The sequence below is a fragment of the Lissotriton helveticus genome, chromosome 10, assembly GCF_964261635.1.
Source record: "Lissotriton helveticus chromosome 10, aLisHel1.1, whole genome shotgun sequence".
Lineage (NCBI taxonomy): Eukaryota > Metazoa > Chordata > Amphibia > Caudata > Salamandridae > Lissotriton > Lissotriton helveticus.
Window position 1 is genome coordinate 765,243,075 of NC_136071.1, and position 27,510 is coordinate 765,270,584.

The 27,510-nt window shown below is 44.4% G+C and overlaps 1 protein-coding gene across 1 annotated transcript in view; it reads right to left on the reverse strand.

Moving 5' to 3' along the window:
* Nucleotides 1-27,510, reverse strand: part of CCNY (cyclin Y) — a 503,311-nt gene that overhangs the window by 59,414 nt on the left and 416,387 nt on the right. The window contains exons 6-7 of the mRNA XM_078663312.1: nucleotides 24,231-24,288; nucleotides 23,195-23,314 (exon numbers count right to left, since the gene is read on the reverse strand). Coding sequence (XP_078519438.1) covers nucleotides 23,195-23,314; nucleotides 24,231-24,288 — 178 coding nt within the window. The remainder of the gene's footprint in view (nucleotides 1-23,194; nucleotides 23,315-24,230; nucleotides 24,289-27,510) is intronic.

Here is a 27,510-nt window from a genome sequence, read left to right on the forward strand (position 1 = left end):
CAGCGCAAGTCGTGGTAACGACTTGCGTTGTAAAAGACGCGTGGTAATGGCAGCGCGGTGTTTTGACCGCGTTGTCATGGATGTTCCCCGTGTAAACTAAGACTCTTGCTAATGCTCTATAAGGTCTGCGTTCACACCCACCTGCTGTCATGAGTGAACTCAGTTCAATGCACCAGCGATTGAACAGGAAGGAACAGGTTATTGCAGCCTCACACAACCAACTGAGCATACCTGCCTCGGTGGGTCTAAGCTTTCGGGGTTACTAACAGTGAGCAGTGGCAAGCCAAGCAGTTGTTCATTAATGAGCTACACACACAAGGCTCAGTAGAAACATAACACGCATTTCAACATATTTATATTAAAATAGTTATATTAAAACTCTGGCATCTAGTTCACACAATATTGCCAATATCACAGAAGTTAAGAATTAAAAGCAGCTGAGCTTTTCAATAACAGTGAAAACAGGAACAAATTATAACATCGCAATTTGTAGCCCTTAACACATTCACTAATCTCTAAGCGCTACGCTAGTTCTAGGAGATGGATACATAATACGCCTGAGTTTCAGAGATGGCGCACAGACCTGCACAAAAGAATTTGTTGTTTGTTTGGAACAGATTGCCAGCTATTTCGAGGTCAAGAGCAAGGATATTGTGTCTGTGCGAAAAGATAACCTTGGCACCAGTTAGTGAAGGCAAAATGCTTTGCAGAGCCTCAGAAAACCTTACTGGAGGCTTCTTCAGACAAGGTGGAATCTGGTGCAGTGCTCAGCTGGGTCTGCATCTGTGACCAGGGTGAAATGTCTCTCCTTCTAAGTGACCACTGGATGAGCCCTTTATACTGATGGTCTTATCTTACCTGGGGAATTTTTGAGGAATTTCTGACATAATCTATATGCATCAGTATGTCAGTCCTAATATGTTAAAAATGTCAATTCAGATTACTTTGTTTATGTTATTGTTTTCTGACCTTGAAATATAAATAACAAGGCACTTGTTTCAGACTGATGTTGCATTAAGTGATTGTTATCGAAGTAATTGTCTGGATGATTTGACACCTTCACAGGGTCCTAGAAAGACAATGGCGTGCGGTATCTAGGTCAGAGACAGACAGCCCAATGATCAGGTAGATGAAAGTATGTCAATTCTGCAAAAAGTTCTTGATGGAGTGTGATTTTTCATTCGCAAACAATTAAATGCATTTATTAACAAAGTATGATTTACGACATTAAATAATATGTGCCTATTTAACCTATGATTTGTAGTGCGTAACCACACCGTAATTATATGCAAATCTCGAGTTAACTTGTTTTAATGAATTAGGTTTGCTTACTATTAATATCCTTTTGAACGTCAACTTTACACGTTTAAGGCTAAGAGGCCTGCTCACCGTTACTTTTCACAAGATGTTTTCTTTTTCTCTTCCACTGCAGATGCTGTAATTTTCCAGAAGCCTTCTATAAGCTAGTGAATAGGCATTTGTTATGTATTAGACAACTAATAGTGAGGCTCTTATTGGGGGGGAGGAAAAGATGCCAGGAAACGTGACTCGTGGGAAGAGCAGCCTGTACCAGAAATTCTGCCTAGTGTAACAACTCAAGGACATAGCCATGTATGAACAACTGTGAAAAAATAGCAACTACAGGAGTTTACCTGCTCCCAGCTTTTGGAGGACAATGATTGGCTCCGGAGAGTGGGAACAAGCTGAAATCTTACAATTAGATTTTTGTTGAATTATATTAGTGTGTGTTCCTTAGACGAGGGTAGGACTGCCCTGCTTACTATCTCTCACACACTTTGTGCACTAGAGAGATTCTCACTGACTTTGAACTGAGAATTACTTTCTCCCCTTTGTAAATCTCCACAATTTGAGTGCAAAGGCTTCACACCTGAGCATTCCTACTCTCTCATCAGAAGCCATCAGCTGGTATTCTGAAGTGGACACCTTATCTATTTGCCTAACCATAGGACTTTTTTACCTGTCCTTCCTTAATTTAGATTAGGGGTTTTCCATTCTGGAACAAACTTTATAGCTATCTTGTATTGTTTATGTAATTTTAGTGCCTGTAATGTTTTTCCTTATTCTAAAATATCGTCTTGTAGACAATTTAAAGTTGTAATGATTATACTTAAGATTTAAAAATCCTTATTGTCAAATGAATTTCATCTAGATAGGTTGAAAATAAATTCCTTTTGAACTATCTTCAACTCTCTGTCATTTCCTGTGGAGCCAATTGGTTTCACTATTTATAGTAATACGTTAAATGCTGGCTCCCATTCACCTCTTCACATCGACGAACAAAGGTCCATTCGACCATTGACGGGTTTTGTATGACAATTATACTCGTAGATTAAGATTTGAAATCCCCGCTCCTTCACCCCTAATCATTTGGGTCATCTTTAGCTCATGTTTACTTCAAGCGTTCACTGTGTGATCTCAAGACAGAAATAACAGGGAACTTGTATCAGACATATGTTACCTCAAGTGTTCACAAAGTCATTGTTTAGATGAATTGACACTTTCACGACTTCTGTGACAGCTAATGACATGCAGTACCTGGGGCAAAGGTAAAGAAGCTAGATAAGCTAACTAAAATGGAAACTGCAGCTAAAATGGAACCTGTCATGTATGTGACTAAGAACCAAAAACTAAAATAGAGAAGCCTAAAAGCAAGTGAATAAAATAGATAAAATAACAGAGTTATGGAAGGAAATATTCATAACATGGATGACATCCATGGAATAATGTCTGAACTACACAATCAAACTACACAATCACTAAATAATATTGTGATCACAAACCATAAAATGTTAAACTGGAGCTTTAATCTTCCGTTTGTATCGTAGATTTGATTTTGTTCTACTATCACAAGTTGCATTAAAACATTCACCAATGGCTTTATCAATATGAGGATGTAGAATGGCCAGGCCTTAAATCCATTCACTGCCATACAAACCCTAGCAAAGAAGGGGTTTATCATATTATAACAGCTGATACAATGTGACATGGATATGTACTCATCTTCTCTGGTGCTAGTAATGTCTGTATTACATCATTTTAGGATGCTCAGTCATATTAGTGTGTATTTAAAATTCTGCTTCCTTGAATAAACTATTAATGATTTCTCACCAAAACAATTCCTCAAATGTGAAGAATGTTGGAGTGTGTTTAGGTATTTCACTATAAATTTTTGTATTTTAAAATACTGGCAAGTATAAGGTAAAATCAAGGATATACTGGATTCTACCTATGATTTACATTTATTTAAAAAACACATTTTCAGCGAGAGAGTTCTCATATTCTCATACGTGATTTGCTATTCTAAGAAAAATACCAACCGAGATTAGGTTTCCAACCTGCAGGCAAAAGCGAAGACTTAATGCCAACTTACCAGCTAGAGACATGAAACTCGGTGCACTGCAGCCCACGAACCACATGAGCATTACATTAGAATGGTGAATTATGCGTTACAATTAGTCCAGTGGGACTCATAGGATTATTTATTGTGAGTTCCGAACCTCATATTATCTTGAACAGACAGACTCAAAAATGTGCACTTGGAATATGATTTTGATTGAAGCAAACATCCTATCCTAGTACCTCAAAATGTGTACAGTTGTAACTACAGAAATGATTATGACAATGAAAATTATTAATAAATAAAACATGAAAAAGAATTGACTGTTTTTCAGAATTTCCCTGCATTTAAATAATGGAGTCCGTTTCTGCTTTCCACCCCTCCCTTCTTGCTTCTACCAAACAGTGGTGGTTGCCTCAGAACAGGGATGGTAGGGCAGGGGAATGAAAAAAAAAAAATAATAAACTTCCCTTCGCCGCTCACATCGCCTCCGTCCTCCGCTGCACGCCTCTCCTCCGTCCTCACTCAGCTGCACACCGGAAGTACACAGGCTACCAGACTCGCCCAGCCAATCACGACACTGCATCACCAGAGCCGTGATTGGTCTGAGAGGCTTGTTTGGCCGCTCAGGCAGTGTCTGGGAGCCTGCGCATGTTCTCCACCAGGCTGTGCAACACAGCCAGGTAGAGAACATGCAAAGTGTGCATGACAGTTTGGCCGGCCCAGGAGGGCCGGCCAAACAGTCATGTGCACCTAGGGAGTGCAAATCACGCCTGCTTCCTCTAACAGAGGCGAGCCCAGCCCTGCCCTGCCGTAACATTGCTTTGAGTGGCACAGAAAAAGAAAATTATAATAAAGTCTTGTTATTATCATTTTCTTTTTTTGCACGAGCTGAAAAGAGCAAAGGGGCAAAGTTCCTTCGCCTTAGCTGAAGAGCCGCCAATGCTAGATAAGCTGTCTTAGCACCAAAAAGACCTGTATGAGTTTCTATGATGACCTTTCACCTGTATACCTTAATGGAACGATGAAAGTGTTGTTACGTATGAAGAAGGTCATTGTCTATCCCTGAGCTTAGCTGCTTTGGCACCTCAGCAAGCCATTATGGCCAGGCTGGCTCCGAGGTGCTGATGACTGTGGCCTTCATGAAGAGTGTTTACAACTTCTGCTTGCCCGACCTCAATCCCCATGGAACTTGAAGATTCCTCTCTGCCTTGTACTTACCTGTACCCAGCTTACATGGTCTTCACTTTTCTAATTATTTTGAAAAGGGCAGACCTTATATCGAATGACGTCAAATGCAAACATCATATATTAATCCTGTTGCGCAATAATTTAAGTCTATAAAATCTTATGAATCATACAATACATATATGTAAGTGCCCGATGCACTCTTAAATTATTTAAAAAAAAGAAAATATTATACATGTGCAAACAACTCTAAATGCAATGCCCGTACAGACCGGAGATCTCAAACTATATGGAATATATGAAATGGAATAGGGGTACATAAACAGAAAATGCTAATATTATGTCAATTCAAGTTTTTTCAGAATATCCACATTGGCAAAACTGTTTGTCTGATTCATGTACATTGTGTAACACATTATACGCGAGAACTCTCCTAACTCTCAGTAATTGACTACATGGCAAGTGATTGCTATTGATTTAGAGCAAGGGTCTTCAAATGGTGTAGGCCGCCCTGGGGACACTTTTACACATTAGAAAGGCCTGTCTGACCACAATAGTATGTTTGGCAACTTATGTAGTTAATTGCATGTTTAAAAAGATAACATAACTTAACTGTGATGTTTAAATAAGTCTAGAAATATATAAACATTGGAAATTTAATAGAATAATTGTGAAAGATTCTGAGGGGGGCTCTGATTATTTTTTATCCACTGGGGGGGCGCAGCATTTAAACATTTGAAGACCACTGATTTATGGTGTGAAGTTGATGATAAGAGGAAGCTAGTTGGGGTCCACTGGTTTGAAAAAAACAAATCTGTAATGAGTGTTCCATCCTTCCAAATAATATCCATATTTAGAATTGGAAAGATGAGCCTATCTGTCTCTAGAGTCTAGTGTCAACTGAAGTGAATGATCCACTTCCTGTCGGCACCAAAGAGTCTCCATGAATTCCTCATGAGTTTTTCTGAAACCCCAAAATCGTTATCAATAAATCTATATCACACCTTAATGTGATCTCATTGTTGAGCATATACTCCTGCTATGAACATGCATAATATGATGACCTGTGACATATTACTCCAGATGGTTGTTCCCATTGCTTGTGGAAGAAAGTGCTGTCAAGTCAATACTAATTCCAAAGGTGGCTCAGTAGTTATAATAAATGACGTGACGTATGAAGAAAAGACATTGCAATTCTATAGTTTAAAGTTAGTATAATTGAATCGTGTTTTTTTGTTCGAGAACCAAGTGTTTACTAAGATATTGTTAGAAGAAACATTGGAACCAGGCTGGATACCTGAATAAAGCAGCGCATTGAAATACTGACTACACCCTAGTGCACTGGTTGTTTAAAATCTACAGGAGATGCACAGATACATATCTATCTATCTATCTATCTATCTCCATATTTGTACCAATAGCAAAATGTTGTTCCACTTTGCGATGTAACACATTCCTGCAGTAGCTTTTAGTTCCCTTAAGCAGTACATTGTTAGAGACATCTACTACATGGTCTGTATTCCTTATAATGTATTTATAAAAATGTGTACAGTCTTAAATCAACTATGGTAGAAACAGTAGCAGGTATTGTAATAAAGTGTCACTACATTGCAAGAGACAGAATGAAGGAGAAAAAAAAGATGTGGGAAGGTGGTGGGGCCAAGGGGAAAGACTAAGAAGAGGTGGTAAGGAGTGAAGTAAGGAAGCAACAGGGGAAGGACAACAGAATGAAAAGAGGGAAAAGATGATGAGATTTGGAGCTAATGAAAAACTTCTAAGAAGAAGGCGGAACTAATGGATGGGCAATTGACGGAGGACATGGTGAGAAGAGTGAAAGAAAAGGAGGGAAATGGAAGAACAGAATGAAAAGGGGTGGGATCTCATTTGTTTTCGTAGGGCCTTGAAGACCTGGCTCTTCAACCAATAAGTTTGTGCGCTGATCATCGTATCCTAGAGTATCTTCTGCGCCTAGACACCCTCGGGTATTAGCTGCGCACTAAAAATCATATAAATAAATAAATAAATAAATAAAGAAGAGTAAAGGTGGGGAAGAGTAACAGAGAGGTGGGAAGAGTAAGCGAGAGGTGGAAAACAGTAAGAGAGAGATGGAGAAGAGTAAGCGAGAGGTGGAGAAGAGTAAGCGAGAGGTGGAAAAGAATAAGAGAGAGATGGAGAAGAATAAGCGAGAGGTGGAGAAGAGTAAGCGAGAGGTGGAGAAGAGTAAGCGAGAGGTGGAGAAGAGTAAGCGAGAGGTGGAGAAGAGTAAGCGAGAGGTGGAGAAGAGTAAGCGAGAGGTGGAGAAGAGTAAGCGAGAGGTGGAGAAGAGTAAGCGAGAGGTGGAGAAGAGTAAGCGAGAGGCGGAGAAGAGTAAGCGAGAGGTGGAGAAGAGTAAGCGAGAGGTGGGGAAGAGTAAGCGAGAGGTGGGGAAGAGTAAGCGAGAGGTGGAGAAGAACAAGCGAGAGGTGGCGAGGAGAAAGTGAGAGGTGGAGAAGAGTAAGCGAGAGGTGGAGAAAAGGAGGAATGAAGTAATCCGGAGAGGAACGAGGAAGTAGGAAACTAGGTGTGCAAGGATGTAAGGAGCAGTGGAATGGGGAGATATATGGGAGCAGGAGTTGGAGGAACATATTATAGCAAGGAGGGAAGAGTACTCTGGTACGAAAGAGAACTAAGTGATTAGAGAAGGGAAGAATGGGAGGTAGCAGAGAGCTGATGAGGAGGAAGGATTAAGGAAGAGAAGGGAAGGGACAGGAGGATAAATGAATAACAGAAGACATCTGTGAATTCCAAAACAGAAGTAAACAAGGAAATAAGGAGGACAGAGAGTAGGAAGGGGAGGACTCAGTGTAGGAGCCATCACTGCATGTAAAGCACCCCTAGAGTGGGCTCATGGTAGCCCCATGGGCAGAGCGCAGTGTATGTGAAAGATAGGACATGTACTGGTGTGTTTTACATGTCCTGATAGTGAAATACTGACAATTTCGTTTTTCACTATTGCAAGGACTATCTCTCCCACACGTTATCATTGGAGCAGCCTTGCAACATCTTACAAGTGTAACTTTCAATTGGGAAGAAATAGCGCTCTGGTAGGTCTTTTCATTTGCCAGAGGTAGATGGGAGGTGAAACACTACAAATGAACCATTTACAAGAAGGGGAGAGAAGTGATAAGGGCATGAGAAGAGGGGGTTGTTGGGAGATGGAGCGGAGTGGGGCAAGTATGCGAGAGGGGGAGGTCAGAGGCACTCAAATAGATGGAAGATTAAGAGAGGGAAGAGGAGGAGGGCTGCACAGAGGGGGTATAGTTCATTGGATAGAAGGTTGCAGATGGAGGAAGACCATGTAGGTTCCCCTTTCATATAAAGAGGAGCTTGGCAGGGAAAAGAGTAGGACAGAGAGGAGGCTATAGAGAAGAGGGCAAGAGAAGGTGACTAAGCACCTCTAATGACTTCCAATAGAAACAATAAGGGGAAGGAGCAAGGAAGGAGGGACTGGCAGTGGGAGGCAGGTGTGGGGCACATACACTGCTTGCCCTTCGAAGGGAAGGGCGCCACCCTGCAGCAAGGCATGGACTAATGAGGGCAGACGAGGAGGCCTGACCCTCGAAGTTGCATTGGTATGTGTGAAGTGCCATAAAGCCCTATAGGGCGCTGTAAATTCAGATCACGGGTGGTGCACATATTGCAATTTAAAGAAAGAAAGGGCTGGATGTCAAAAGGAAACGTAAAGCAACTGAAAGTTGGATGAAGGGGAAAGAGAGGTGGAGAGGGAACAGGGAGAAGAACGAGATAAGGCATAGCAGGAGAGAAGGATGCAAGGAGAGAATTCAGGGAAAGGAAAAAGAAGAAAAGAAAGGGGGCCAGTCATATGAGAAGAGAGGCAAGGAGAGATGCTAGAATTGATGGTTGGCGAAGGGTGACCCTGAAAATTAAAATATCCAAATAACTACCTAGAAGTGTGTAGTCCTGCAGAGTCGGCTGTGTATCACTACCACGGACTTTGTCTGTGGTCATTGCTGCTGAGGCCTGCACTCTAAATGTTACTTAAATGAAAGCAGTGGGGGCAGCAGGGGAACGATCAGGCACCCTAACTGGCACTTGAGCAACCCGCCACTAGGGCAGTAAAGCCACGGAGTGCCATAAATGCAACACAAGCACCCTGGCAGATGATCAACACAAGCTGCTCAGCGCACTGCATTTTACAGGCGCGGTCTGGCGGCAGGCCTTCTGGATTTACTACGAGCACCCAGTGGCTGCACTGAGGGAGCCACGAATGGCAGCAGCAACGGGATCTCAGGGCACCCTCATGGTCCAGCCGCAACAGGCGGAAGGAGCAGCAGAGCATCCGATGAAGCATCAAGGTTCACCGCGGGGGCTGCTGGGAGCTCTCAGTGTGCCGGCAACGGGCCTGTTGAAGACTTCGGTGCCCGGGGCTCGGCAGGCTGCTTGTGATGCTTCTGATCTCTGCTTTGCTGCTCCCAATGCTGTGCTCTCGTCCCATTCCCAGTCCTTCTAACACAAGCACCTTTCTATGTAGCCGGCCACGGTAAGAAGGAAGTTGCGCCAGGACCTTGGCGTGGTGGCTATATCAGATGAGGGGATTCCCCGTAGTATTCGATAAAGTAGTCATGATTCGCCAGGCATGTCCTAAAAACGTCAGCAACATCCAGCAGCAGCACAGTCCTTTCTAAGCGAGAAACTAGCCGCTGTGCTAGGGTGACCAGATTTTTTTAACAAAAAACCAGGACAGTCATTGACATAGAAAAAGGACTAAATTTTGGCACTGGCCAACATTTGTCCTATTAACCCCCGCACTGTGCCCACTCCCTTCTGGGTACATGCAACATTCCCCTACTGCGTTCCTCACAATAAATAAGCCAGCATGCCATAGTGTCTTGTAGTGGTCATATGTTGGCCGCAGTTTTATTAGGAATACATGTATATACTTGGCATGCCTTGCATACCCTGGTCATAAATCAAACTTGGTTAACTGTCTTCTTTGCGTCATAAATCACATGCATGTTGTCATACATCATATCTGCCATAAATCATCTGTACATTGCTAATTAGCCCAATTAGACTGACAGTTTGTTGGTTAGTTTGTTTTGCAGGTTTGCCTTGTTTCTTGTCCCTTCTGGGTCGGTCCTTTGTTTGGTTGGATTTGCGCTCTCTGTGTGGGGGGTAGCTTCTGTCCCGTAGTTAGGCCACAACTCGCTACCTTGATGGACTCTTATTGTGCCCTGCCATCCGGCGGGGGCTGGGCTGCGAGTGCCGTCTCCGTTTGCTTTCCCCTTTTGGTAGGCCAACTCACCCAGCCGTGAGGCATTCCAAAGTGAGTGGTCCTACGCATCGCTCTTAGGCCGACTCACCCAGCCGTGAGGCATCCCAATGTGAGTGGTCCTATTCCGGCACGTACTAACCATTGTCCTCGTAGCTCTTCGCCAACGCCTTGCCAGCTTCTCAGCACCTCGACATTGCTGTTCTGTAGGTGTGGGTGGGTGGGACAAAATTCGCCAGCGCTGATGCTGCTCCCCCGCTCCACGAAGATAGGAGCTTACCTGGGGGAGCGGCACTTATATGCCCCCTTAGCGTCTTTCCCCTTGCTGGCGGGATCCCCCCATTGTGGGTTTGTAGCCCACAACACTGGCCCCCATTGGCCGGGGGGGGGGCGGTACCTTTCTGGCGATCGCTGCTGATGATCTTTGCGCTTCTGGGCATCTCAGCGCGCCAAAAAACAGTTTGCTCCGGGGCTCGGCATTGGTTATGGTGCCGGCCCTCGAGACCCCCTTTGGGGGCAGCATCTGCAAATACACAAACACACACACACCCACCTCCTCATATGTTTGTGTTCAGGCTACCCATATGGAACACACCACAGCATGGCCAAGCAAGTCTTTCATTTTAATGCTACAGAGGTACGTACACATACCTCTGTAGCACCAAAATATAAGACTTGCTTGCCCAAGCTGGGTTGCAAGTGGAGCGTTGTGATTCTGGCCTCAGGTGATGTGCTTTGCAGGGGTTGATTTACCCTTCATTAAAGCCTGCTGTGTTGCCTGAGTTAAGTCAGGCAGCACAGTAAGTGAATCTTTTAAACAGTACTCTGTCCCTGGTATCTTGAGAGGGCCGGTGTGAAGGTGAGCCTTCACAGCACAGTGTAAATGTGCGTGCTCACCCGACCTTCTCTCAAAATCGGGACATTTGTTTATTTTAGCAATAAATGTCGGGACAGTCACAGAAAAACCGGTACTGTCTGGGCAAAACCGGGGCGTCTGGTCACCCTATGCCAGTGGTTCCCAAACTTTTTTGACCCGTGGCTCCCTTGACCAAATTGGTAGTTGGCCGTGGCTCCCCACCATTTTTTTTACCGGTGGGTCAGCCAGCACACTATGCTAAGCACAGATTGTTAGATTACGTGTTTTAAGCCACGCCCTTTATTACATCGGCCACGCCCCTTTGAGACCCCCCAGTTTTTTTCATCCCACTTAAAGCCCTGCATTTACATAAAGAAGCAACAACATATCACCTGCCACCTTCTTTCTGCTCTTTATCCATCCTCTGATTGCATACTATCTCAAATACCTACTCCCACTATAGTCCTAAAGCCCAGCACGAAAATGTACCTTGATTTTATAGCTAGTTATTCTCTCCTTTTCCATTGAATAATCCTCTTCTTACAGTCCATCCTCTACATGCCTTAATACAGTAGCCTCCTGTCTGTAATGCCTGCCCTCATTACTCTCTACTATTGAATAGAGCATTTATTCAGAATTATAAATCACATCCGAATAAAAGCTTTCTCATACCGAATTGAAATGGTTTAATTGAATCTGCTAACCCCTCAGAGTTGGCTTCACCATATATTCGCCAACATTTCATGCATGCAATTTCTGATTAACAGATGTTTGTAATGCAGATTTCGATTGTTTAATATAGGCACCGAGAATGATGACTTTTTCCGGTGTCTAATGACTTCTGAAACAGGCTTAACTACATCTTTTCTGAAAGCAAGCGTTTCTGCTGGTCTTGAATTTATGTCCAAAAGCTCTTCAACACATGAACGCAAAATTCCAAACAAGATAATAGTGATGTACAAACTAAATTGCACTATACATCCTCTAAACTATAAAAATAAAAAACGTACACAATTATAACCATTTCTCCATGGGCGCCAAAATGCCTCTGGACCCTTTCAAATCTTTCACCGATTATTTAAAACAAGCATTGGAAATGCAATAGGTCTCGCAATAACGCGAGTCTGAACTATTAGCATTGTAAATGATAATGCCCTTTATTTTTGCGTTCTGGTTTTTGGAACATAAATAAAAGGCTTTGTCATTTACAAGGCCTATAGCTTACATTTGCGTTAAAACGAGACCTATTGCATTGCAATGGTGGTGGTGCTGCTGAGTTTTTTCTGAATCTGCACTCTGAATCTGCACCCACAATCTGCACCCACAATCTGCACCCTGAATCTGCACCCTGAATCTGCACTCTGAATCTGCACCCACAATCTGCACCCACAATCTGCACCCACAATCTGCACCCACAATCTGCACCCTGAATCTGCACTCTAAATCTGCACTCTAAATCTGCACCCACAATCTGCACCCACAATCTGCACCCACAATCTGCACCCACAATCTGCACCCACAATCTGCACCCTAAATCTGCACCCTAAATCTGCACCCTAAATCTGCACTCTAAATCTGCACTCTAAATCTGCACTCTAAATCTGCACTCTAAATCTGCACCCACAATCTGCACCCACAATCTGCACCCTGAATCTGCACCCTGAATCTGCACCCACAATCTGCACCCACAATCTGCACCCACAATCTGCACCCACAATCTGCACCCACAATCTGCACCCACAATCTGCACCCACAATCTGCACCCACAATCTGCACCCTAAATCTGCACCCTAAATCTGCACTCTAAATCTGCACTCTAAATCTGCACTCTAAATCTGCACCCACAATCTGCACCCACAATCTGCACCCACAATCTGCACCCACAATCTGCACCCTGAATCTGCACCCTGAATCTGCACTCTAAATCTGCACTCACAATCTGCACCCACAATCTGCACCCACAATCTGCACCCACAATCTGCACCCACAATCTGCACCCTGAATCTGCACCCACAATCTGCACCCACAATCTGCACCCACAATCTGCACCCAGAATCTGCACCCTGAATCTGCACCCTGAATCTGCACCCTGAATCTGCACCCTGAATCTGCACCCTGAATCTGCACTCTAAATCTGCACTCACAATCTGCACCCACAATCTGCACCCACAATCTGCACCCACAATCTGCACCCACAATCTGCACCCACAATCTGCACCCTGAATCTGCACCCTGAATCTGCACCCTGAATCTGCACCCACAATCTGCACTCTAAATCTGCACCCACAATCTGCACCCACAATCTGCACCCACAATCTGCACCCTGAATCTGCACCCACAATCTGCACCCACAATCTGCACCCACAATCTGCACCCACAATCTGCACCCACAATCTGCACCCTGAATCTGCACCCACAATCTGCACCCACAATCTGCACCCACAATCTGCACCCACAATCTGCACCCACAATCTGCACCCACAATCTGCACCCTGAATCTGCACCCTGAATCTGCACCCACAATCTGCACTCTAAATCTGCACCCACAATCTGCACCCACAATCTTCACCCACAATCTTCACCCACAATCTGCACCCACAATCTGCACCCACAATCTGCACCCACAATCTGCACCCACAATCTGCACCCACAATCTGCACTCACAATCTGCACTCACAATCTGCACCCACAATCTGCACCCACAATCTGCACTCTAAATCTGCACTCTAAATCTGCACTCACAATCTGCACCCACAATCTGCACCCACAATCTGCACCCACAATCTGCACCCACAATCTGCACCCTGAATCTGCACCCACAATCTGCACCCACAATCTGCACCCACAATCTGCACCCACAATCTGCACCCACAATGTGTGAGTGGCGTTGCGTGGGTGAGTGGCGTTGCGTGGGTGAGTGGCGTTGCGTGGCTGAGTGGCGTTGCGTGGCTGAGTGGCGTTGCGTGGCTGAGTGGCGTTGCGTGGCTGAGTGGCGTTGCGCGTGACGTTGCGCGTGTGAGTGGCGTTGCGCGTGTGAGTGGCATTGCGCGTGTGAGTGGCGTTGCGCGGCTGAGTGGCGTTGCGTGGCTGCGTGGCGTTGCGTGGCTGCGTGGCGTTGCGTGGCTGAGTGGCGTTGCGTGGCTGAGTGGCGTGGCGTGGCTGAGTGGCGTTGCGTGGCTGAGTGGCGTTGCGTGGCTGAGTGGCGTTGCGTGTGTGAGTGGCGTTGCGTGTGTGAGTGGCGTTGCGTGTGTGAGTGGCGTTGCGTGTGTGAGTGGCGTTGCGTGGGTGAGTGGCGTTGCATGGGTGAGTGGCGTTGCGTGGGTGAGTGGCATTGCGTGGATGAGTGGCATTGCGTGGATGAGTGGCGTTGCGTGGATGAGTGGCGTTGCGTGGATGAGTGGCGTTGCGTGGGTGAGTGGGGTTGCGTGGATGAGTGGGGTTGCGTGGGTGAGTGGTGTTGCTTGGGTGAGTGGCGTTGCGTGGGTGAGTGTGGTGTTGCGTGGATGATAGTGGGCTTGCGTGGGTGTGAGTGGCGTTGCGTGTCTGTAAGTGTTGCTGTGTGGGTGAAAGTGGCACAGAGCCTTTGATGTGGCCTGGCGCAGGAGAAATGCTGCTGCTGCTAATTAAATACAAGAGCGGCCGGGAAACACAAGTACGGCCGGCCACATAATTTGGGGAGGAGAAGCTGCACAGCACACGCTGGGAGAAGCCCTTTGATGTGCTGTGCGGCCGCGATGCGCGCTCTGTGCTGGGGGAGGGCCATTAGCCTGAACTCTCGGCAAGATCAAACGAAGGGTGGGAGGGACATTGAGGAACAGGAACAGATGGCCATGAAAGTGTATGGGCCAAATGCGCGTGCCTGTACGTGCACTCGAAGAAAACGCCACGGAAAAAAGCGGTGGTTTGACAATCCGTTTGAGCACTTGAATTCTCCCCCATTTCCCATTGCTTCGCAATGGTAAAGGACGAGACCTAAAAACAGGGTTGAAGAAGAAAATAAAATCACATCAAAATAACTAAATACCTCACATCTCCGACGGACTTTCTATTATTATTTTTAAGCCTCTGAAGACTTAAAGTATTTTCAACTACAACTGCTAGTCACCAAAAGTTTAGCAGCAGGAAAATAATAATAACTGCTTTGGAAATCGCCTAACTGCATTTCAGATGAGACGTCCACTTTAGAGGGAGGGTAGCGCCCTCTTGTGGCAGCTGCTCACGGAGATAATAATTGCAGCATAAAACAGGCATGGCAGAAAAAGGCATCGCACTCATGCTGCATGGCTTTGTTTATTCTCTATGAGACGCCCATCTACAAGGCCCCATCACAGAAATGTTCACAGTTATAAACGTGAAATAATTATGAGAACGATCACAGCGCTCAAGGCATCTTGTGAAAATGCCTTTTTCAATTCCCTGTATTTGGGTTAGCCAATGGAGACAAAGCACAGAACAACATGCTATATTTTAATGGACCAACTGTGCCTGACCTATCAATGACATGCACCCCTGCTCTGAGTGCCCAACTGTTGTGATGTCTGTATCCCTAATGCTGATTTTTGTTGTCAGAGGCAAACATGAATCATGTGTGTGCGCCTTGGCATAGGCCTGTCTCAAGGATTCCGGTCTTGTTGGACCTCGAGGAGCACCCAAAGCGCTACCCTCATACTGATGTAAGGCTACTACTTTCACCAGGCAGCACAGTGGTGGCAGCATATTGTGTAGTGATCAGTAGGAGTGAACAGATCCTTTTAAACCTGCGTCACCAGAGTGTGGCCTACATGTTCACTCATTTTACTGTTCCGCTGCTGTGTGTTTAACTCAGACTTGGCCTACAGCAGTTTGTTGTGAAGTACTGCACAGAGCAGAAGTGGTGGGTCTGCACTGGGTGTATGTGAGCCTGTAAATGGTTCAACACATGAAGAATGTAGTGCTGAGCAGCGTGTGCATGATGAATGCATGTGCTGGATGTATGTGTACCTGCATGTGGTACAATAAACAAAAGACACAGTGCTGGCCAGTGTCTGCATGTTAAATATATGTGTTGGGTGTAGATGGGCCTAAGAGGGGTACAATACATAAAGTACTGTGCAGTGTGTGTATGCTATGTTGTATAAATGCAATCAGATTTGTGTATTGCTGCATTCCTGCAAGTGGGTGAGGGACACACTCGAGAGAGGACAGCTAGGCTTCCCCTGTGCACTTCAATGGGTGACTTTTGATTAAGTGAAAGGTCACAAAAAAGGGGCATGAGCATATCTCAGGAAGGAGCTGGGGCTAATTCGAGAATGATAAAGAACATGACTGGGGGCCCTGGGCTAACCTTTTGATGCACATATCACTGCGGCTGACATCCAGGTGTGACCGTTAGCCACTCCTATGACCTGATTTGTGGGATTATCTGCTATGCAGTCACTTCTTCTGGGACAAACTGATTTAAAGAGGAAGAGAAAGCAGAGGACTGAACATTTCAAGGAACCAGACCCGAAACATAAAACGTCAAGGACACAGACCCTAAATCAGATTTGGTGTCCGGAAATGAACTATAAGAATTTGAGTTGAAAACCACAAAAATTGTCATCTGCCAAGAAGCCAGATGGGCTGTGTGAGGAGAGGAAGCTCTGCAAAGACTTCTGCCTGTGACCAGGACTCAGGGCATATGCCTGCGAGTCTCCACGCTGGGCAAGGTGACATCACCCTGGGATTCCAAGACCACCAGCCCTGGAGCACCAGTGCCTGCCTGTCACGGCACGGAGAGTCAATGAACTCCTTAGGCAGGGGAGGGTAGCCTTGAAGTGAGCAGTGTGCCACACTTCACCGATTGGGGTGGAGACTATACAGAGTCGGCAATCCTATATGCTAGGAGGAGTCACAGTGAGAAAGACTGCCATGCAGTAAGGGTCGTAGCCCTGTATGGTAGTGGGTCATGACCCAGTATGTCAGGAGGAGCCGCAACCGAAGACTTCACCGTGTTGATAGGGCAGGACGCCATCCATGTACTGTGAGAAATGGTGACTCCGTATGCCAGAGGGAGTGACCAGGAGCATCAAGAACTGCAACATAGTCACAATCTGCCCCTTGGAGAAGAACCGATGTTGTGGGAGCGCAAGTGCACTGTTACCCAGGTGAGGGACCTGTGACAGGATCATCACAACTACTCCCACCAGGAGACAAACTGGGCACTTACCATGCAGGGGGAGTCACAAAGAACCTGCGCTCGCTTTGGGAGCGCAACCACGAGTGAGGGACTCAGCACCCGTTGAGTGCAGCTGTCTGGGCCGCATGCAGCAGACTCATCTGAACTCAGCTGCAGCCTCTGAGTGCCTGCAAACATGGCACACTCATGAGCTTCAGATGCTTCACACCTGCTGGTACAGGTAAGACTGATTTCAGGATTGGCCCCAGGGGTACTTGCTCCTAGCTAGCACTGCAAGGCGGGAACACTATTCATTGTAAATTATAGACAAAATGGACTCTGGAGACTCAGACTGCTAGTGGGGCATATTCTGAATGTTAGCAAGAGTGATTGGGGAATAACTACTCTTGCTAACGTGAGGCAGGAGTGAGACAGGGAACTGGCAAAGAAACACTAAAGCCCTGACCTCAGGGGGATTGTGCAGTCGTTGTGAATGTCATTTTGTATAGGAAGCAGTAGGAAATAAAATACTTCTATTTTTCATAAAAAGGAGTATTTAGCTGGACAATGATTTATTGCTCTTGCTGCGTGCCTTTTGGGTTGTGAGACTGTGCTCACTACCCTGTATCCACCTCCTCCCCAAGGGAGTCTTGGACTGCTCTACCACATTACTACTGAGAGTCAAGTTACAGAAGGGGTACTTGGACCAGTTGCTCAGAATACATAGGTCAAGGACATCAGGAGTAAAAGGCCTCAATCCCCACAGTTGGACCCAGTAATCCCTTTTTGCCCCTCTGACACCTTCCAATAAAAAACTTTCCAACATATGCAGGCAATGGACCCCAGGCTCACATTATAACGTCAAAATGATCCGACTCAGATGTGTACATTTTCTGTAATTGTTGGTGGGTTTAGTACCATTGCTAGAATTTCGGACTTATTAAACAAAGATTGTGGATCAGGTTTTAGAGTTAAAAAACAAAACTCCTTTCCATCTCCGGTCCTTTACTCATTGCCGTGGGATGGTACGTCTCCAAAACTGACCAATTTAACGTTAAAAAATAGTTTTATAATCTAAGATTGCACAATTAACTTTTTTTTTATGAGCATAAAAACTTCATCATACGAAATAGGATGCCATCATTTTTCCTCCTATTTGAAACTGACTGTTTTAACTTCTATAGCTGCTCTAGAAAATAGAGGCACTCCTGCGAAAAGCCATGTGCTCCACAAGGCATCATCATTCATTCACAAGAACATTTGTTTTTAATGATTGAGATTATCATTTATTATATGTACTGTGAAGTGCATTTTTGCTAATTTAATGAACTCACACAGATTGAGGGATATACAGAAGGAATATGATAAATTCTCGAAATCCTTTCTCAAGTTTTACTCTGACTTTTACTAATTAGGCTTATGCAATAGGCCTGTTTTCCACTTTCATTCTTACTTCCCATTATCTTACCTATAACTATTCCCAATATTAGTGTGTGCTATAGATAAGTACACTTCACATGATTTTTATAAAGTTATTAATCAGTCACTGTTTATTTTTGTTCGAATTTAAAATAATACACAGATATTCCACATACAAAAAGTCTGGACACCCAAAACAATCTGGTAAAAGTGTCCAAGTCCTACTTTAGGATCTGCCTCAATGACAAGTTATTTTTAAACAGGGTCAGAGCAAGGAGCAGCAACGAGGGTCACATGTCAGGATTAAATATTCGATTTGGAGCATGATGCAGAAATAGATTTCATTGTTTTTGAACATGCTATTAAAAACTGCAACTATTCCCTTTTCGTTTGATCCCCAAATTATCCCTTTTTGCATAGAAAAAAAAATATGTCGCAGAACGTCTACAAACCCACCACTAGGTCGCCTGCTACAGTCAGGTCTTGGCATTCTGGTGCGAGAATTAAATTATGAATGTTATGAGCCTACTAGACGGAGTCCTTACAGCTCTCCCGCATAACATTTGGTTGCTTTTCTGGTAAAACTATTTCAATATCACATGAGAACCCTAGAGTTTAAGTTGGACACCCTCTGATTTTTTTTCCTATAGATTTTCTTAAACAAGTCAGGTCTGTAGCTCCAAGTTGACAGCGTAGCTGTCTGAAATCCCATTTGCTTCCAATTTCTATAAACTGGGCTTCAGGTTAGTCCCATTCAACCGTTGGCTTTTTGGATCAGCCTCTATCAGCCCTAGAATTGTCAATCACATCTTAGATCTGCCCAGGGGACTATTTCTCTGTCACTGTCACGCTATTGACTCTTTGGAGTCTCATTCCCCCTCCGTTTGTGTGCTTGCATTACAACGCATCAGAGAAGAGCCTTTTTCACATCTAAAAATTACACTCAACGAGTACACTTTCTGTAACATTTTATTCTTTATTCCGTGCCTGCATTGTATGCAGGAAGCATTTATTTTTTACTGCAGCAGGCGTTTTTTGAATGCCTTTATTTCGAGTCAATCAATCAATCAATCAATCAGGGAGCTCGTTCCAGGTCCTTGCAGCGATGTAGGAGAAGGCTCTCCCGCCTGTCCTTGTTCTGCGGATAACCTCTGCCAGGGCGCGGTCAGCTGAGTGGAGGTTTGTTTTGGGTACGTGGAAAGAGACTCTCTCGTTGAGGTATTTGGGTCCGATGTTGAGGGATTTGTAGGCGTGGGTGAGGAGTTTGAAGGTGACCTTCTTCTCGACGGGGAGCCAGTGGAAGTCTCGCAGGTGTTGGGTCATGTGTTCATTGCGCGGCGTCCCGAGGATGAGTCTGGTGGTGGCGTCCTGGATCGTCTGGAGTCTGTGCTGTAGAGCTCTGTTGATTCTGGCGAATAAGACGTTGCCGTAGTCCAATCTGCTGGTTATGAGTGCGTGGGTGACGGTCTTTCTGCAGACGGGGCGGGGGATCGACTTGAGGGTCTTGTGGGTCTTGTGGAGGATGCGCAGGCAGTTGAAGCTGGTGGAAGTGACGGCATTGATCTGGCGATTCATGGAGAGGGAGGAGTCGAGGATGATGAAGAGGTTTTGTGCGTGGTCCGTAGGGATGGGAGGATTCCCGAGGATGGAGGGCCACCAGGTGGTGTCCCAGGCGGACGTACAGGGTCCGAGGATGAGGACCTCGGTTTTGTCTGAATTGAGCTTCAGACAGCTGTCTTTTATCCAGGCTGCCACGTTCTGGATTCCTTCCTGGAAGCAGAGTCTGGTGTCGGGTTTCTTCATGAGTGAGAGGATGAGCTGGGTGTCAATGGCGTAAGATACAATGCTGAGCCCATGCTGTCTTATGATGGTGGCGAGGGGAGCCATGTAGATGTTGAAGAACGTGGGGCTGAGTGAAGAACCCTGGGGTACTTCGCAGTTGATGACAGTGTGTTTGGAGATGAAGGGAGGGAATCTGAACCTCTGGGTTCTGCCGGCGATAAAGGATTGGATCCAGTCGAGGGCGGTTCCTTGTATACACGCATCACGAAGTGTGGCTACGAGTGTGCGGTGGGAAACCGTGTTGAAGGCTGCGGAGAGGTCTAGAAGGATGAGGGCCGCAGTGTGACCCTGTTCGAGTAGCATGGGGATGTCATCAGTGGGGGCGAGGAGGGCGGTCTCGGTGCTGTAGTTGCTGCGGAATCTGGACAGGGAGGAGTCAAGGATGGAGTGCTCTTCGATGAAGCTAGTCAGCTGGGTGTTCACGAGTCTCTCTTTGACCTTGGCCGCGAAAGGGAGGAGAGAGATGGGTCGGTAGTTTTACAGGTCAGTAGGGTCAGCCGTGGGCTTCTTGGGGAGTGGTTTAACCTCTGCCCGCTTCCAGTCTTCTGGGAAGATGCCAGACGCGAAAGATACATTGATGGTCCGTCTAAGTTTGGGTGCGATGGCGGCGGCGGTCCTGTGGAAAATGTGCGGTGGGCAGGGGTCCGTTGGGGCACCTGAGTGGGTTTTCTTCATGGTAGCGGTGAGGGTCCACCTTATCCTAATACAGAGTACTAATCAAAACACTTGTTGGTTATAACTTTGGTTGGTCATCTTAGGGTCATGATCATCATGACGAGATCAATAAACTCAATCACGTGGAGTATAGGATTTGCACGTTAAAACCACTAACGCCAATACCACCAACAATATCCCCACCAGCATTATCACTTTACCACAACAATACAAATACCACCACAATGATACCACTACCACCACCACAATACCAAGACTCAACCAATACCACACCAACACCAATACCACAAGCAAAATAAACACTAACACTACAAGCAAAAAACTCACCAAAATACCACCAATGAGACCTCCACCACTAATACCACACCACAACCAAATCTACAAACCGCTAATTCCACCACAAGTAATATCACACTAACAATATCACTACCACACCAAATGCCAGCACCTTCACCAACACCACAATTATCACTCCGACTTTACTACGCAACCAATTCTACATCATCAATATACCAACCACGGTACCAGTACCAACACCTCAAATATCAAGACCACTATCGCTAAAACTACAACCACCACCACTACCAATGTAATTACCACCAATAATACCCATACCATCACAACCAATAGCACAACATCACTACTAAGTATTGACAAAGCATGGCTTTGTGCATGTGGTGTCACTTCAAACCCTGACTGACTTGCTTTGCCAATGCTTGTTATTCCAACGAAAGGCTGGCCCTGATTCTGCATCTCAAGTCAACACTGCACCCATGTTTTATCAAGACTAGTCATGATTCGGTTTAAGAGTGTATTTATATAATACAAAACGAAAATAAAGGCTTTAATTTGCTCATACATTACAAAAGCTCACAAACCCCATCAGCAGGATATATTTTAAGATAAAATCATGAATCTCTGTAATTACAGCTTCCTCCATACAGTTAACTGGCATGCTCCCTTAGGAACATATGGCTTAATTAAATAAAATGGCGCTGCCGAATACGCTGCAGCCACTCACAAGGCCACATGCGCATTAGTCACCTAATGCAATTAACTGCTACCAGTTGTCAAAATCCATTAGCCTGGTGCCATTGTAATATGCCAAAAATCTGTCGCTGCAGGAAAAATGAGGCTATTTTAACCTTCTAAGCTTTCCTTATGACTTCCACATATACCCCCATGTATTTTAAATTAGGCAGCCTGCCGCTAATATTCTTAATTGGCAGCTGGTCAGGCCACTGCCAAGTCTGCGTCTCCTCTTTCTGCTTCAAATGAATGACTACATTGCAGCTAAAGTGATTGTGAAGAAGTGAACCATGTTTAAATGTCACCCTAAAGAAGTATTCTGATGCTGTATTAAAATTTCTTGGGTTTGTTTCGTGAAAATAATGCTTATTTACTAATAACACGCCTTGTTCTAAAAGGAACGGCTTGGAATGGATACAGGTACGGGACCAGTATTCAATGCTAAAAATGTGATAAAAAATTAAAGGGTTATTGAAATTCACTGTTTAAGTCAATAGTTATAATGAAACGGTAGATAAAAGAAGACTGTGCTACAGGAGCAGCAAGTTGTTTCATGGAACGATTACTGCATGCTGGCAAAATCTATCTTTTCATGTATGTATGTGATATTTCAACGCCTTAACCGCGGTGGTAATTCCACCGTGGTGCGGGCGTTCTGAAGGGTGGGCGGGGCTGTGACGGCCAACGGTCGTTCGCAGCACCAGGGAGGACGGAACGGGTTAATAGTACACACCTTGCCAAAAGACAGTGGAGCGCTGTGCAGGGTCAAAGACAAACAAAGTCATCAAGTGATAGGAGAGGTAGCTGGTTTGTGTACAGTTAATGCAGTGTGAAATAGTGCTCCATAAAGAAAGGAGTCTTCAACTCTCTCCTGATTTGGAGCAGCATTGGGGGAGGATTCTGATGGATACAGGGATGTTTTTACAGATACTGGGTGAATAGATAGAAAAAGCCTGTGGCCTTTCTTTTTGTTTTGTTTACACTTCTTAGTCTGCAGTCTGATAGTGTCCTGGTTGTGGGTGCGCAGAGAACCACCAGAGATAGTCAACGGTGCTGGTCATGATGGCTCTGTAAATGATGCAGCTTGTTTTGAAGATGGTGAAGCCAAATGTATGCATGTGTTCATGTACTTACAAAGAACATGTTACTGTATAAAATGATTACAGAATAGGACTTCTAACATCAATTCAATTTTGGTAAGTTGTATTCTTGCCAAGCTTTTTTCATTTTGCAGCATAAAGTTATTTGAAAAGAATCAAAAGAATGGATTATAAAAACACAGAACACTGTTTAACTTGTGTTCCCAGAAAAAGTTAAAACTGCTAAACCTTAACGTTGTACAACACTGTGAACTTTTAACATTTTAAAAAAGAGAATACAATGTACTGTAATTTTCCGACATAGTTTTCTACAACTTACCAGAGTGACAATGGCACATTCAGCGGTCAGCTGAGCGGCACTAAATAACGTTCGCACAAACCGGTATATCTGTTTCTGCTCCGGGTCGTGTTTCTCATAGTCTAGTGGTATTTCTGATTTCTGAAGGAGGCAAGAAAAAATATCAACATGAAGCACAAATAAAAGAAAATGCAAGGCAGCCTGGTGGTTGCAGATGGGGGTATGGGCACTCATTTTTAGGGAACAGGATTTATTTTCATCATTAGACTTTGACCCAGAGAGTGAAAGGATGAAAGGGATAAAGGAGAAAGAAAAAAATAAGAAAACAGTGACAAGGGATGAAAAAGAACCTGCAAGAGTGAGTTAACAGAAAGTGAGTGGCGGCTAGTTCGCTATGGCCCAGGAGCGTTGCTCCACCTGTCAGCAGCCGGAAAAAAAGAAAACAATAATAAATTCTTGCTTATTATTGTTTTATTTATCGATCGCAGCTGAGGCTTGGCGGCGGGGCCAGGGTGATGACAGGCTGGAGTAGGAGTGTTAGGTACTCGTATTCAGTGTGCATGATGGTCTGGCAAAACCGGCATGCACACAGAAGCTCTCTTCAACCCCAGCTTTTTTGCCGGGATGGACAGAGCAGGCTCAGGCCCTCAGTCTAACTGGGAGAGCATTTCATCGGCGCTCAGGCCAAGCATGAAAGCAGCATCAGGATTGGCCACAGTACACTTTTGGAGCCTGTGCCTGCAGAAGAGAGGGGTGCGATGCAGCGAGCAGGTGCTTGTTTTATTGTTTTTGTTTCCTCCTTCGTCCCCCCCTTCCCCGCCTCGCCACTCTGTCAACAAACCGGCTGCTACTAGTGAGTGGTGGTGGAAGAAAAAAGCAAGATGCGTGAGCTGCAATCAAGATTAGGCAGAAGTGGCATTCGGTAAGCAGTAACCCTAGCATTCCAAAGTATCAGGGCAGGTTCCGGAGAAAAGCTGTGAGCCCTTTCACTTATTGTTTGTCAAAATCGGCCCTGATGACAGTGATACAAGCATAAAAAGAAGGCAAAGTAGCTTACCGATAGAGGGTGGAGCTTTTCATCAAAAATATCTAAGAGCATCCTTCCATCGGATTCCCTGGAAGAAAAACAAACTTAAAGTTAATATTACTTCTCTAACCTGCACCGCCGGCTATTTTACACCTATGGATCATTTGAAACCTTCCGGTAGCATCCCAGAGAGGAAAAAACCTCCAGTATAGGAGTTAGAGGACAGTTTTATTGCTACGCAGCATTACAAACACTATGACGTTTTCCGGCAGCTGTAGTGATAAAGCTAGGAACTGTCCCAGTCATATTGCACGCCTCATGTAAACGACCAGACATATCATTGGCATAAAAGAGTATAAATGTACAGGACTGGACCTTGAGCTTCACATTTCCTCTATAAAGACTCCAGTTGAAGTCCTGCTTGGAGAACCAGAACCAGCTCACTAGATGAGTGGTGTTCTGAACTGTGTTACTCCTACTTGGGCATTAAAGCCAGAAATAAAAAACACTATCAGCTAGATTCATCATTGAAAAATCGGCTCGCAAAGGGCCAGATTCTGAGAATTTGGCCCTTTGCGAGCGCAATTTTTGCATTTGGGATTCATCATCCCAAATGCAAAAATCGCTATTATAGGAATCGCAATTTTGCGAGGAATTGCATTTTAGGAATCTCGATTTGAGATTCCTTAAATGCAATTCATGAAACATTTAAAAATTGCGAATTCGCAATTTTGGGCCGCTATTTACCACAAAGTCAAACCTCGTGGTAAATAGCGGAAACTTAGAAAATGCACTTAAGTGCATTTTTCTAAGTTGTGTTACACACAAACATGTCCTTGGGACATGTGTGTGCATAACACCAGCGTCCAATATCATTTCAGGGGTGCAACAGGGTGACCTTTGGACACCCCTGCACCCTTGAAATCGCAAACTCAAAATGCGAATCGCTAATAGCGATTCACACATTGATAGGTCTTCCCATTCATTCCTATGGGCCTTTAGGCCCATAGGAATGAATGGGGAGTTATTCCTTATTTGCGATTAGCAATTAGCTAATCGCAAATAAGGAAGCTGTAGGAATTGCAAAATAAATTACGATTTGTACAAGATTCCCGTATTGCTTGTCTGTAATAGCGATTCCTTAATAATCGCTATTACAGACTCGCAAAACGGGACTTTGATTAATCTAGCTGATAGGGTATAGCGAATACAGACAGTCACTTCAAGCTTTCTCCCACACTATTATAAGGATATGCCCAGATCAGGCATATCAACAGTGAAATATCATAAGGAGAAATCTACTATTTTTGTCTGTTCTGAAGAAGGGCTTTCAGGTGAAAATATATATTTTTTCATTTACATGACTCTTCAGTTCCAGATGAGCATGGTTTTATAAAATTAATGCCAATTCAAAATATATTTTCACGTGGTTTTCCCACTTATAAGGCCTACTATTTTAATAACCAGAGAACCATTTCACTTGCATCTTCGAAAGTTAGCATCTGTCACTTAGAGTAATTGTCAATACCAGAAAGATGGCATAAAGACTATTTATCTTATGCGACTTTGAGTAAATGCCTGCCAAACAACTATAAAAACATAACAACAATAAGGTATAACTAGCTAACCAATAAAATACATTCTCAATGGTGAAATAAGAAAATAGAACATGAGGTAGACAAATAACTAAAGTGCTGGTTCTGAAGTAAGATATTTATGTAATGTTGAGACTTTGGTGATCTTTAGGTCTGGAGTTAGCTAGCACCGAATGATTTTACTAAATTGTCTGTAGAATATACTTATAGTGTCTTTCAGCCAGCCCTCGTCCTCTGTTGTTCTGCCATTCACATGTGTCTAATGGGCACCACATCATTGAGCATGGGGGGCAGTGGGCCAACCCACTTCAGCCATTGGCTAACTTAACTATGATTGATGGCTTTCACATCCACATACAAAGCAGAGACTGGAACTACTATTGCAATGTGTGTGTTTTTGAGACCCCCAAAAATATTTCTGCTTTTAGCAAATACATTTTTCAGACTGACAAGGATCCAGCAGCTTCACCAACAATAAAGGTTTACAGAGACTATGACAAAACAAGGATTAAGAAAGTCAAAAGCCTGGCTGCAAACACCAACCTATTAGCTTCGCCAATTCTGTTTCGTTTTTGTAGTCTACAATAATGAACAATATGTTTTGCAATCCCATTTTTGCATGCTGCTAGGGTTTTCCCCTATGCAGTTCCAGGTTCTACACAGTATTAGCATCCCTAAACAATGTTATTCCACCGGGGTGTATTGCTTGCCGATTTGACCTTTTAGCAGATTTTCCCAATTTTTAAGGGTTTCTGTAACATTTCGGTTCTTTTAGTTAGGGTCTCTCTGTCCTATTAAAAGCTTATTTTCACAATTCACACTTCCTTTTTGTCAATTATTTCCAGTACTTTCCAAGCTGCACCTGTGCGTTCCAATTAGTGGTGCACCTGCGAATGGCCGTGAGAGCAGCTTTCTTTTCTAAGGTTTGACTTGGATGTCACCACTGTTTCTTTGTTCGTTCTATTTATGTTCCCAGTTTGGCCTGTCTCAGTTGAAGCTTCCTAACTTGTGTCTGCTTCGGATCCGTTTATTGACAATTACCTTGGTGTGCCACCATTGATCTTGGGTCTGCAGGGGTAGTCTTTTCTATCTTACTCTCCTTGTTTTCGAATTATTTTGCTATATTACCAGATAGTTTCCCATTTCTCAAGGGAATCATCCAGCTGGTTTAAGTAAGATCAAAGTCTTTTTGAAAGGACAGCTGAATTGCCCAGGGATCAAAGTTCTGTCCACAGTGCAAACTTTTCTTAGTAACATGTTATTTAGTTTAAGTGACCTATGGCAGCTGTTTATATATGTCACTCATTCCATTTTACCATTAACCCCTGCCAGTCTCCTAGCCTCTCTTCCTTCTAGAACTTTCTGCAAATCATAACTTCTACTCACTTTACCAGAACTACCTTGGAATCCCTAGTAAATTTCCAGCCACATGTAAAATAACAAAACAACTGACCCAACAAGTGATTCAGATTTCAGAAGTTACAAGTGTCCATATAGAATCTACACTTCAGTTCCAAATCTAAACCTTAGCACCGCAACACAGCATGACACATGCACAGAAAAATCAGACAAACGACCAAGTCTACTTTCCATCTGCAGTATTCATGGCCATGTTCAGTTGCCAGCCTCTTTAGTGTAATCAGTTGACAACAGTGAAGGTTTGCAAGTCAACAGCACTATGTTCACGTCACTGTGATATTTGTTGTGATTCTAAA